Source organism: Oryctolagus cuniculus, chromosome 3, assembly GCF_964237555.1.
Source record: "Oryctolagus cuniculus chromosome 3, mOryCun1.1, whole genome shotgun sequence".
Lineage (NCBI taxonomy): Eukaryota > Metazoa > Chordata > Mammalia > Lagomorpha > Leporidae > Oryctolagus > Oryctolagus cuniculus.
In genome coordinates, this window is record NC_091434.1 from 69263818 (window position 1) to 69276504 (window position 12687).

At 40.7% G+C, this 12687-nt stretch overlaps 1 protein-coding gene and 1 long non-coding RNA gene across 8 annotated transcripts in view; one reads left to right on the plus strand and one right to left on the minus strand.

The window, feature by feature from the left end:
* SLC25A12 (solute carrier family 25 member 12) overlaps positions 1-12687 on the plus strand; it is a 123894-nt gene that overhangs the window by 61343 nt on the left and 49864 nt on the right. For 4 of the 7 annotated variants that reach the window (XM_070070695.1, XM_070070693.1, XM_070070694.1 and 1 more), the window contains exons 5-6: positions 5777-5916; positions 12091-12237. In XM_070070695.1, the coding sequence (XP_069926796.1) occupies positions 5777-5916; positions 12091-12237 (287 nt within the window). Of the gene's footprint in view, positions 1-1273; positions 1378-5776; positions 5917-12090; positions 12238-12687 lie in introns of all 7 variants that reach the window. The other 3 variants (XM_070070697.1, XM_070070698.1, XM_070070699.1) reach the window with 1 other exon arrangement.
* LOC138848981 (uncharacterized) lies at positions 3457-5910 on the minus strand. Its single transcript, XR_011387260.1, has 2 exons — positions 4237-5910; positions 3457-3860 (listed from the first exon to the last, which is right to left on the minus strand). It is a non-coding gene; the product is annotated as an uncharacterized lncRNA (long non-coding RNA).

Sequence of the window (12687 nt, forward strand, 5' to 3'; positions counted from 1 at the left end):
TATTATTTAGCAGGGGTGGGGAGCCTTTTTCCTGCCAAGGGCCATTTGGTTATTTATAACATCATTTGGGCCATACAAAATTATCAGCTTAAAAATTAATCTTCTATAGACTTATTGAATTTCAGTTGCATTTGCTTTGGCAGGGCTAGGCTAAATTATTTTGCAGGCCTTATATGACCTACCAGCTGGACATTCCCAACCCCTGATTTAAAGGGACAGGAGACAGAAATGTAGATATATGTGTACTTTTTCAATGGATACAAAGCTATAGAGATGCAATAATATGAAATTCTATGGTAATAAACACCTATTATAATTTGGTAGACATAGAGCTTTGTCTGAGTGCTTAATTAAAGGAGGATAAATTTATGAGATTCTTTTCTTTGTTTTGCTCTCAGACATTGCAGAGAAAGTCATTTTATTTATTTATTTATTTATTTATTTTTGACAGGCAGAGTGGACAGTGAGAGAGAGAGAGACAGAGAGAAAGGTCTTCCAGAGAAAGTCATTTTTAAAAAATATACAGGAGTAGTGTGTAGTTTCAGGCAAAAAAAAAAAAAAAAAAAAAAAAAAAAAAAAAAGGATCCAATATTATTAGTTTTTATAGCATTTGATAGCAAACTGTTGGAACATCTACCTTCTTTAGGAGTAGATATGCTCTTGAAATGTGAACTCATCTTTCCTGAAAATTGAATGTTGTCATACATATGTTTGGCAGCCTGATTGCTGTATTGACTGTGCAGTAATCCCTTCTGGAGGTAGGTAAAGGGCTAATAGAAATACATTTCCCTAGAGAAACAGAGGTCCAAGAAACCAGTGACCCTCCTGGGAATAGAACCCAGAAGTCTAGGACTGAGTCTACATGCTAGGTTGGTTGGGACTTTTACAAGTTCCTGTTGTTGGTCTTTTGTTGTTGTTGTTGTTTGTTTTCTTTTTTGACCTCCTAGTTGTTCCTTCTCTTTCCTTCCAATTTTTCTTTCACTGAAAAACTTCACTTCCACAAGTTTCACCATCGGTTTTGTTCAGTTACAAACAAGGATATTCACTGTTGATGGTGGGAGTCCTAAAAGCCTCTCTGACTTCACTTTAAGAACCATACAGGTGAAACTCAGCTATTGAGGATTTTTTTCCCCTTGACAATAAGAATATTTGGCCTCAAGCCTGTAAGTTGGAAGCAGTGGCTCCTGCTGGGCTGGAATCCTTGGAATCAGGATGTCGTTGGGCTGATGGTAGGTGGGCTGTGTCACAGGGCTGATGGCTTGTATACCTACAGGAGGAGTTCTCTGGCCACACCGTTGGTACAGCAGCTCCTTCCAGGCTCATTCATGGAACAGGCATGGTGGCAGTCTTGGAGAAGAGTGCCAGCCCCGGTCAGAGGTAATTTTGTACTGCAGAAAGGTGAACAAGACCAATTAGGAAGCTCCCATAAGAACCAGGGGAGGGATGAGGGTGGATGACGTGGGGAGACATAGTGTGGGCTGCTGGGGAAATTAAATCCTCTGTTAATACATATTTATGGAATGTATATGCTTCAATTAGTGTTTCATCTAGACCAAGCATTATAAGCGACTGATACAGCTAAGCTGACTAATGTTATACGTCTGTGAACATTTTTACTTAATCACAGTTTCCACCATCAGCTTTCCTCCTGACAAATCGGTGTGCTCCTCTTCTTTGAGCAAAGAGAACATAATGACAGGCTACTTTTGTATCTGGCCCCAATTCCCATTTCAGTAGCATTATAAACCATCCCTTTCATAAGCCCATGCTCTGCAGGAAGTGAAAAAGTGGCCTGTTGTTTTCTACAAATCAGAAAGCGAATGGATTCCTGTTTCTTTTAGAAATGCCAACCTAGTATAAAACACTGGATCATGATCATGCTGCCAATAAGATGTTAAGTATTACATCCCTTTCTTTGAAGCCAGGATTATGGCCACTGTGAGATAGCACTCTTCAGGAATTCTATTTTAGGGCTGAAGATCCTTGTTTGCCACTGGAAAGACGGGATTCTCTCAGGGAGGGAAGGTGCGGGGGGAGGCTTGCTGTGCAGTTCCAGTTAGATGAATTGGATACATCTGACATTAATGATGTTCCCTTTCATATCATGCAGGACCTGACACATCTGAGTAAGATAAGAACATCAGTTGTTTGAGAAATTGCCTCACACATATGTCTGTTCTCCAGTTCTGGAACTTTTATATAATTTTTTTTTTGGATAAGCTTATCCTGGTAAAAGTACAAGTGGTGGCTATGAATTGGATTTCAGAACAATAGCTGTATTAATTATTTCTGTGATGTTCCTGAACTAGCCTCAGGAAGCTGCTAGTGGAAATAACAGAAGGGAAGTAGGATACATCTCCAGAGGTGCCAAAGAAGATTTGAAATTTTATTAGTGCCAGTAGCTATAGTTGTATCCCATGACATGACTGAGATGATTAGAAGTGTCTGGGGGCTAGTTAATAAGCCACAGTATATAATAATGATCATAATAAAATCACGGACAAAGCTGCCAAGTGACCACTGGGGATAAGTAGAAAATATCCAAACAAATACTCATGGAAATGACACTTCTGAATTTGGGGAGATTACTGTGAGGCATTAAAATCATGATTTTAATTGTTTCAGAGAAATTCTGGAATCTCATTTAAAGATGCTAGGAATAGAATGTCTAGCTAAAGTTTTATTATAAAGGTATTTTCCCAAGTATGAATTGTACATTTTAAGTTATAAAATATCCTTTTTGTGATTAGAGGAAAAAATTTCTTTATTTTTTTTGAAAGTGAGAGTTACAGAGAGAGAGGGAGAGAGGGAGACATCTTCTATCTACTGGTTCACTCCTCAAATGACCACAACAGCCTGGGCTGGGCCAGGCCAAAGCCAGGAGCCAGGAGTTTCTTCTGAGCCTCCCACGTAGGTGCAGGGGCCCAGGGACTTAGGCTATCTTCTGCTGCTTTCCCAGGCACAACAGCAGGGAGCTGGATTGGAACAGGAGTAGCCAGGACCAAAAACCGGTGCCATATGGGATGCAGGCATTGCAAGCCATGGCTTAACTCATTATGCCTCAGCGTTGGCCTCAGAGAAAAAAGTTTCTATAAATTTTCTTCATTTGAAAGCTTTGAATCTTGACTTGATTTGATGTAGTTTCATACTTGAGATTCTGAGATTTTCTGTTTTTATAAAAAGGATTCAGTTTCATTCCACCATTATATAAAAATTATCTAGTTAACAATATGTATAATTCTTACCTAATGAGTTTTAGGAGTTGTGCCCTTTACAATAAAGGTTGCTATTAAATAACTTAGTCCCTTTAATTATTAATTTTAATTAAATGCATGTAGAAATTTAAATTATCCTGATTCCTGCTTTCCATCAACTTTTTTTTTCTTTCTTTTTTATTTTTTTATTTATTTTTTGACAGGCAGAGTGGACAGTGAGAGAGAGAGACAGAGAGAAAGGTCTTCCTTTGCCTTTAGTTCACCCTCCAATGGCTGCCGTGGCCGGTGCACTGCGGCCAGCGCACCACGCTGGTCCGATGGCAGGAGCCAGGTACTTATCCTGGTCTCCCATGGGGTGCAGGGCCCAAGCACTTGGGCCATCCTCCACTGCACTCCCTGGCCACAGTAGAGAGCTGGCCTGGAAGAGGGGCAACCGGGACAGAATCCGGCGCCCTGACAGGGACTAGAACCCGGTGTGCCGGCGCCGCTAGGTGAAGGATTAGCCTAGTGAGCCGGGGCGCTGGCACTTTTTCTGTTAAACATTATAAATAAATTAATTTGGGAGTAGAAGCAGCTGGTTAATTAAATTAGATTGTAAATTTTTTTTTTCTTCCACAATATTTTTAACCCTAGATCTTTTGCAACCTATCTTAATTATTTTTTTTTTTTTTTTTTTTTTGACAGGCAGAGTGGACAGTGAGAGAGAGAGAGACAGAGAGAAAGGTCTTCCTTTTTGCCGTTGGTTCACCCTCCAATGGCCGCCGCGGCCGGCGCGCTGCGGCCGGCGCACCGCGCTGATCCGATGGCAGGAGCCAGGAGCCAGGTGCTTTTCCTGGTCTCCCATGGGGTGCAGGGCCCAAGCACCTGGGCCATCCTCCACTGCACTCCCTGGCCACAGCAGAGGGCTGGCCTGGAAGAGGGGCAACCGGGACAGAATCCGGAGCCCCGACCGGGACTAGAACCCGGTGTGCCGGCGCCGCTAGGCGGAGGATTAGCCTAGTGAGCCGCGGCGCCGGCCAACCTATCTTAATTATTATACAAACTTTAACATTTTACAATTTGAAATTTCTTATAGGTTTAAGGATAATCTTTTTTTATTGGTTAGAAACCAGGATCTCATGTATTACTGCTATTGAGTGAATCCTTGGCTTTTAGAAAAAACAAAAAACAAAAAACATGCATTTAATTTGTTTTTAGGTAAGGTGAAAATACTTGACATAATTTGAACACTGAAATACTGCTATTACTTAGGTAAGAAATGAATCCTGCACTCCTTTTGAAAGAAAAGATGAGAATCCCATCTCCCCAGTGACATCCAATGCTGCCTTCTAACTTTGTTGATTGCTGTAGTCTGTTTAGAGCTGTAGCACTGAGTTCAGACTGGTAGAATTTCCAGTTCTGTATTCTTAGACTCCTCTGCCCCAGTAGTAATGCTTTTATTAAGAAAAAGTATATATAAAATTAAAGGGAATCCATTAAACTATTTACAATATGAGATTGATATCTCATTCAATTTGCAGAAATATAAGTGAAAATAGCATAGAATATAAAACATTAAATGTATATTTACTAATTCTTCTAAAACCCTTTCACTAATAAAATTGGCTTGAATTTGAGAATAATTTCATTCTTAAGACATCAATGAAACAGACTTCCTGCTTTCTTAATTTTGTTAATGATTTTTTTTTTTTTTGGCATGAGCTTCTAAATTAGTCTATAGAGTCTATGCTTGTTAAAGTATCAGTCATTTGTGAATTGACATCTTTTAGTAAACATAGAACTGTGTAAGAAGTGATGACCTTGGTAGTGCATGACGACAAGCTGCCAGAAGGTTCTGGTTGTATATTACACAGCGTGATGGTGCCTATCTAAAAGTTAGTATACTGGGTTTGGTTCTTTATTTAAAAATAAATCACTAATTTCACTTATCCTAAAATATTTTAATAGTTTAGTCTAATAATCATGGATTTTATGGGGATTTTGAAGCTTTGTGTCAAGACCATATTTTTGACAATATCAGAAGCTGTTAATAAGGTGCTTGCTGCTGAGTTAATGATATGCTTTTGGTAGTATTTCTTATACCTATCTTCAATAGACATATTCAGGCTAGTGTGAATGTAATAATCAAGCCTCAATCAAACCATACTTAGTATGACAAATATTGTATTATACTGTAATTTAGGTATTCATGCTTCTGATAAAGGGCTTAATTCGACTCCTTGAGGAACTTGGAAAACACTATTGATTTTATACTAGAATGTAAAGTAGCAGCCATTTATAGTGCAAGATATAAATCACTTCCTAATTAAAATTAAATCAAGAGAAATTAAGAATTTCATGGCCTTATAGGTAGTGGTTCACAATCTTAAGTGTAAAATTATATTTTGTATCAATTGTGTTCCTGTGCATGGGTTTCTGGGTACACAAAAAATTTGCAGTTAATAGAAGCAGATAATATTGACATGTAAAACTTCTCTTAATTTTTTTTCTGTAGGAAGATTGCAGTGTGTTAAACGAGTTGTTCCAGATATAACTGATTTATTTTTGTTTTCCCTTTTAAGAAAATGTCAAGGAAATTTTTGGACAGACTATTATTCATCATCATATCCCTTTTAACTGGGACTGTGAATTTATCCGACTGCATTTTGGTCATAACCGGAAGAAGCATCTTAACTACACAGAATTCACACAGTTTCTCCAGGTGAGTTTAGTTTTTAAACAGGTGTAAATATATACTAGTTATCTTTGTCGCCTCTCCTGTTAGGCTTATGAAGTTTATTACAAAATAGAAGTCCCATGGCATTTCATTTCTGTTTTTCACTTCCCAATCTTCAGAGGCAACTTCTTTAAACTCTTAACAGCAATTTCTTTCTGTGTTTACTCCATTTATTTAAACAGTAAATTTGTGTTGAGATGTCTGCTTCTCAATTTCTCACCTTTGGGTATTTTTTTAAAATTATTTATTTATTTATTTACTTTTGACAGGCAGAGTTAGACAGTGTGAGAGAGAGACAGAGAGAAAGGTCTGCCTTCCGTTGGTTCACCCCCCAAGTGGCCGCTACGGCTGGCGCGTTGCACTGATCCGAAGCCAGGAGCCAGGTGCTTCCTTCTGGTCTCCCATGTGGGTGCAGGGCCCAAGGATTTGGGCCATCCTTCCCAGGCCACATCAGAGAGCTAGACTGGAAGAGGAGCAACCAGGACAGAATCCGGTGCCCCAACCGGGACTAGAACCCGGGGTGCTGGCGCCGTAGGCGGAGGATTAGCCTATTGAACCGTGGCACCGGCCACCTTTAGGTATTTTTTAAAGTTTTATTTATTTCAAAGGCAGAGTGACAGAGAGAGCAGGGGAGAGAGACAGAGTGTTTCTATATGCTGGTTTACCTCCCAGATGTCCTTAATAGCTGAGGCTGGCCCAGGCAGAAGTCAGAGCCCAGAAGTCAGTCCAGTTCTCCCTTGTGGGTGGCAGAGACCCAAGTATTTAAACCATTGCCTGCTGCTTCCCAAAGTGCACATCAACAGGAAGCTGGTTGAGAAACAGAGTGGGGACTGGAACCCAAGCAATTTGATACAGGATGCAGATGTCCTAAGTTGTGATTTTTTAAATTTCTTTAAATTTTAAATTTTAAATTTTTTTTATGATTTATTTTATGTATCTGAAAGGCAGAGTTATATATGGAGAGGGAGAGAGAGAGATCTTCTGTCCACTGGTTCACTCCACAAATAGCTGCAATGGCTGGGGCTGGGCCAGGCTGAAGCCAGGAGTTTCATCGATGCCTCCCATGTGGGTGGCAGGGGCCCAAGGACTTGCATCAACTTCCCCTGCCTTCACAAGCACATTAGCAGGGAGCTAATGGTGCAGCCAGGACTTGAACCTGTGACCATATGGGAAGCTGGTGCTGCAGGTGGTGGCTTACCCTGATATGCCACCACCTAGACCCTCAATTTGTGATTTAACTGCTATATCTCAATACCCACCCCTCTTTAGGTATGTTTGATTGAATTCTAACTGTGAAACATTAAATAGTAGTTCTTTTACCTCTCCTTCCCTACCACAGACTTGGACATTATTTGCCCTCTCCACCCCAGTATAATTATGTCATGATTCTGATTAGATCAATAATCACATGCATTATTATGATTTTTGTAAAACATTATATATAGTAAGTTTTATAAATATTGCCCTTTGTATTTGTGGGTTTGGCATCTGTGCATTCATTCATCATCTGGATTAAACCAACTGCAAATCGAAAGTAGCTGAAAAAATTGTTTGTATTGAACACGTGCAGACTTTTTTTCCTTGTCCTTATTCCCTAAACAATACAGTATAACAGCTATTTATTTAGTTTTTTCATTGCATTAGAAATTTTTGCTTTCATAATGTACTTTTAAAAAAATTTAGGCCGGCGCCGTGGCTCACTAGGCTAATCCTCTGCCTTGCGGCGCCGGCACACTAGGTTCTAGTCCCGGTCGGGGCGCCGGATTCTGTCCCGGTTGCCCCTCTTCCAGGCCAGCTCTCTGCTGTGGCCCGGGAGTGCAGTGGAGGATGGCCCAAGTGCTTGGGCCCTGCACCCCATGGGAGACCAGCATAAGTACCTGGCTCCTGCCATTGGATCAGTGCGGTGCGCCGGCCATTGGAGGGTGAACCAACGGCACAGGAAGACCTTTCTCTCTGTCTCTCTCTCACTGTCCACTCTGCCTGTCAAAAAAATAAAAAATAAAAAAAATTTAAAGATTTATTTATTTGAGAGAGTTACACAGAGAGAGAAGAGGCACAGAGAGAGAGAGACAGATCTTCCATTCACTGGTTCACTCCCCAGTTGGCTGCAACAGCTGGAGCTTCACCAATCTGAAGCCAGGGAGCCAAGAGCTTCCTCTGGGTCTTCCCACGTGGGTGCAGGGGCCCAAGGACTTGGACCATCTTCTACTGCTTTCCCAGGCTATATCGGAGAGCTGGATCAGAAGTGGAGCAGCCGGGACTCTTACTGGCGCCCACATGGAATGCTGGTGCTGCATGCAGCGGATTTACCCGCTATGCCACAGCGCTGGCCCCCCATTTCATATATCTTATATCTAATCTCCCAGAAATAACCAATGGCAACCATGGGTACAATTTAGTCTTATTAGTAATACTCAGTGGTTGGGCATTTGGCACAGAAATTAAGTTGCCACATGGGACACCTGCTTCTCTATGGGAGTGCCTCATTCACGTCCCATTTATTCCATTTCTGATCCAGCTTCCTGCTGATGTGCACCTTGGGAGGCAGCAGGTGATGACTCAAGTACTTGAATCCCTGCTACCCATGTAGAAGATCCAGGCGGAGTTTTGGGCTGCTGGCTTTGGTCCAGCCTAGGCATGGCTATTGAAGGTGTTTGGGTAGTGAAGCAGTGGGTGGGTGATCTTTTCTTTCTAACTTTCAAATAAAATGAAAATAAATTACAAATTTATGAAAAATATTAACTACTGATGAAAGTGTGGACTTTAAATATAAGGCAGAACAGTCATTGAAAGAGTATTGTGGAAAGGACAGATTTCTGTTTTCTGTAATGTCAACAGTTGAAGGACTTTCTTTATCTTGCAAAGACACATACCTCAAGTATCATTATAGAGTGTGGGCTCAGCTTTTAAATGATCCTTACGTGGCAGACTGGGGAACATAGATAAAACAAAATTGACCTTCAGGTGACCATTGTTGAAGCTTCCCGATGGACTTCTCTACATTTAAATATATTTGTAGGCACCGGCGCTGTGGTGCACTAGGTTAATCCTCTGCCTTTGGTGCCGGCATCCCATATGCGTGCCAGGTTCTACTCCCAGTTGCTCCTCTTCCAGTCCAGCTCTCTGCTGTGGCCCAGGAGGGCGGTGGAGGATGGCCCAAGTGCTTGGGCCCTTGCACCCGCATGGGAGACCAGGAAGAGGCACCTGGCTCCTGGCTTCGGATCGGCTCAGCTCCAGCTCTTGCGGCCATTTTGCGGGGTGAACCATCGGATGGAAGACCTTCCACTCTGTCTCTCTTTCACTGTCTGCAACTCTACCTGTCAAATAAATAAATAAATAATCTTTAAAAAAATATATTTGTAGTCTTCAGAAAAAAAATGTTAAAAATTTTAGCTTAAGGACTCAAAATGAGGAGTGAAACAAAAACGTAGCTTCACTTATAAAGCTTTCAGCTTACATAGAACAGTTAAATATTGGGGTACAATAGATATAAATTTTCTTCAGTGGATGCAAGGTAAACTGAGAGAAAATCTTCTTTGGAGGAAACAAACACTGCCTGGGAGGACATTTTCTTTTTAGAGAATCAGCTCTCAAATGTATAATTTTCCCAAGCTTTTCAGTTTGAGTATTTTTTTAATTTTAATTTTTAAAAACTTATTTTTGTTTTATTTGAAAGGCAAGAAAGAGACAGAAAGAAATCTTCCATCCTCTGGGTTACACCCCAGATGCCTGCAACAGTTAGGCCTGTTATAATGAAGTATAAAACAAACACCTGCTAAGGTAATTACAATTTTTGAAAAATTATTTGTGAGATAGAGAGTGTTGAGAGAGACTGAAGCAGAGAGAGAGAGATAGAGAGAGAGAGAGAGATTCCTTCTATTGGTTCATCCCCAAATGCCCATGATGCCTGGGATTGGGCCAAGGCAGAAGCCAGGACCTGTGAACCCTATTCAGGTCTTCTGTGTAGATTACAGCTGCCTAATTGCTTGAGCCATTACTACTGTGTCCCCGGATCTAGCAGGAGGCCAGCATTAGGAGTGATATCTGGGAATTGAATTCAGGTACTCTGATGTAAGATGCGAATGTCTTAATCCCTGGGTTGAATGCCTGCTCCATCTAAGGTAATTTTAATTCCTTTGAGTTATCATTGAGATATCACAAATATGAAGGAAAATAAATTAAATGAAAAGGGTGAACTTCCTACCAAAAGCACCTTTTTCTTTAAAATTTTGTTTTTCTTTTTTGTTTGAGAGGCAGAGTAAAAGAGAGACAGACAGACATCTTCTATCTACTGTTCGCTTCTCAAATGCCCTGAAAAGCCAGGGCTGGGACAGGCTGAAGCCAAGAGCTTGAAATTCAATCCAGTTTTCCCATGTGGGTGGCATTCACTCAATCATTTAAGCTGTCACCTGTTGCCTCTCAGGATATGCATTAGCAGTAAGCTGGAATTGAGAGCAGAACTGGAACTCGAACCCAAGGCCAAAGTGGAGTCTTAATGGCTACACCAAACACCCCAAACGCAAAAGCTATTTTAAATGTCACAGAAAGGTAAAGCAACGTTGATTTGAAGGCTTTTATAAGTGTAGTGAGAAGTGTAATATTTAATCTTATCTTTGAAAAGCTTTTAAATATTTAAATTGACCATTATTTCTGGAGTTGCAAATAGTATGAAAATGACATCCAACAGCACCATATTATGGTGCATTAACAGGTTTATTTGGATTATGTCATGAGTCCCCAGAGAAGAAATTTTCTGGTTTTGATTTTTTGTAGCACACAGAGGACAACTGGCACATTTTGTTGTTCTTATTGATATCACATGTTACAAAGCTTGCTTACCCAATAGTTAAAATGTTAGAGATATTCTGGACTGTTTTATGGTTTATAAGTAACTGTGCTCAAAGCCAGAATGATGGCTAAATGCTGCTTATGTAGTTTTTTTAAAAAAAGATTTATTTGTTTATTTGAAAAGTAGAATTACAGAGAGAGAGAGGAAGATACAATGAGAAAGGTCTTTCATCCACTAGTTCACTCCCCAAATAGGCGCAATGGCCAGAGCTGGGCCTATCCGAAGCCAGGAGCCAGAAACTTCTTCCCGATGTCCCATGTGGGTACAGGGACCCAAGTACTTGGGCCATCTTCCACTGCTTTCCCAGACTATTAGCAGAGAGCTGGATCAGAAGAGGAGCAGCTGGACATGAACTGGCACCCACATGTGATGCTGGTGCCGTAGGCGGAGGATTAACCTACTGTGCCACAGCACTGGCCCCTGAAGTTTGTTATTCATAGCTTTGATTTAGACTTACAAAGTGTTGCACTTACCAGTTGGTCAGAGTTTCTCACTGAGTTCATTTTTAAAAATCTTTATTTGAAAGGCAGAGATCTTCTGTCTGCTAGATCACTTCCCCCAGTGCCTGGAGCAGCCAGGACTTGGCTAAGCTGAAGCTAGGAGACGAGAACTCCATCTGGGTCTCCCACATGGATGGCAGGGACCCAAGTACTTGAGCCATGATCTGCTGCCTCCCAGGGTGTGCATTATTAGGAAGCTGTAATAAGGAGCAAGAGCCAGGACTGGAACCCAGGCACATCTCACATGTGGGATTCAGGCATCCTAAGCAGTCATTTAACTGCTGCACTACATACCTTCCCCTTACTGTGTTAATTTTTAAAAATTGTTTGAAAAAGTGATTTGTAATTCATTTATAGAGGGAGAGATTTTGATTGCAACATTTAAAATTGAAACAGTGAAAATGAATCTACATTCTTAATTCAAGAAATATTCTTGGATGACAAGAAAACCTTCAACCAGAGAGAATAAATTTCTGTATGTTTTCAAGGCTGAAATAAAGCACTGAAAACATTATACTCTTTGTTTTCAATGATGAAAACTTTTCAAGTAAAATCTTGTCTCTTCCCTGCTCCTTCCTCTATTGCCATGCTCTGATTCATTCCTCTTCCTGAGGATTAACTTGGAGCATTTTCAAGAAAACATGGTCTTCTTAAAAGAAGTAAAAAACTTTTTTGTAATTCAGAGCTATATATTATTCAGTTCTGTGGCAAATACATATGGGGGAAAGATGTTTGTCCTTACTGTCCAGAACATATACTTTGGATGTACTATAACCAATTTAATGCCTTTTTTCCACTTTTTCCCTTCAGGAGCTCCAACTGGAACATGCAAGACAAGCTTTTGCACTGAAAGACAAAAACAAAAGTGGCATGATTACTGGTCTAGATTTCAGTGACATCATGGTTACCATTCGGTCTCACATGCTTACTCCTTTTGTGGAGGAGAACTTAGTTTCCGTAAGTAAAAAGCAAATTCTTTAGCTTTCTGTTTCCCCAAACACTTTGGGTCCTGGATTGCTTCTGTGTACACATGGGAATCTCAGCTATTCAAAACTTCATTCTTGCTTGGTAGAAGGTAAATGTGTGAGTGTGTGTGTGGGTGGGTGTATGCACATAGCAGCGATAGAGGTGATGGTGAGTGGTCTTTTATTCAGATCATAGCTTTATTCACAGCCACCATTTTGCTCTCATACATTTCCAAAATGTTTTTTTCCATTTACAGTGTTCAAGGGAACTGAGAGTTTGTAGTCAAGGGTGAGCAATTACTTTTTCTACTGGGCAGTATTGCTCCTGACACTTCTGCCTTCATCTTGGCCTCTCTCCACCCACCAGGCTTTCAAGGTCTTGCTATAAGGATGGCTTCTTCCTTTGTTGCCTTCAGGGTGCTGTCTGCCGGAGGGACCTGCA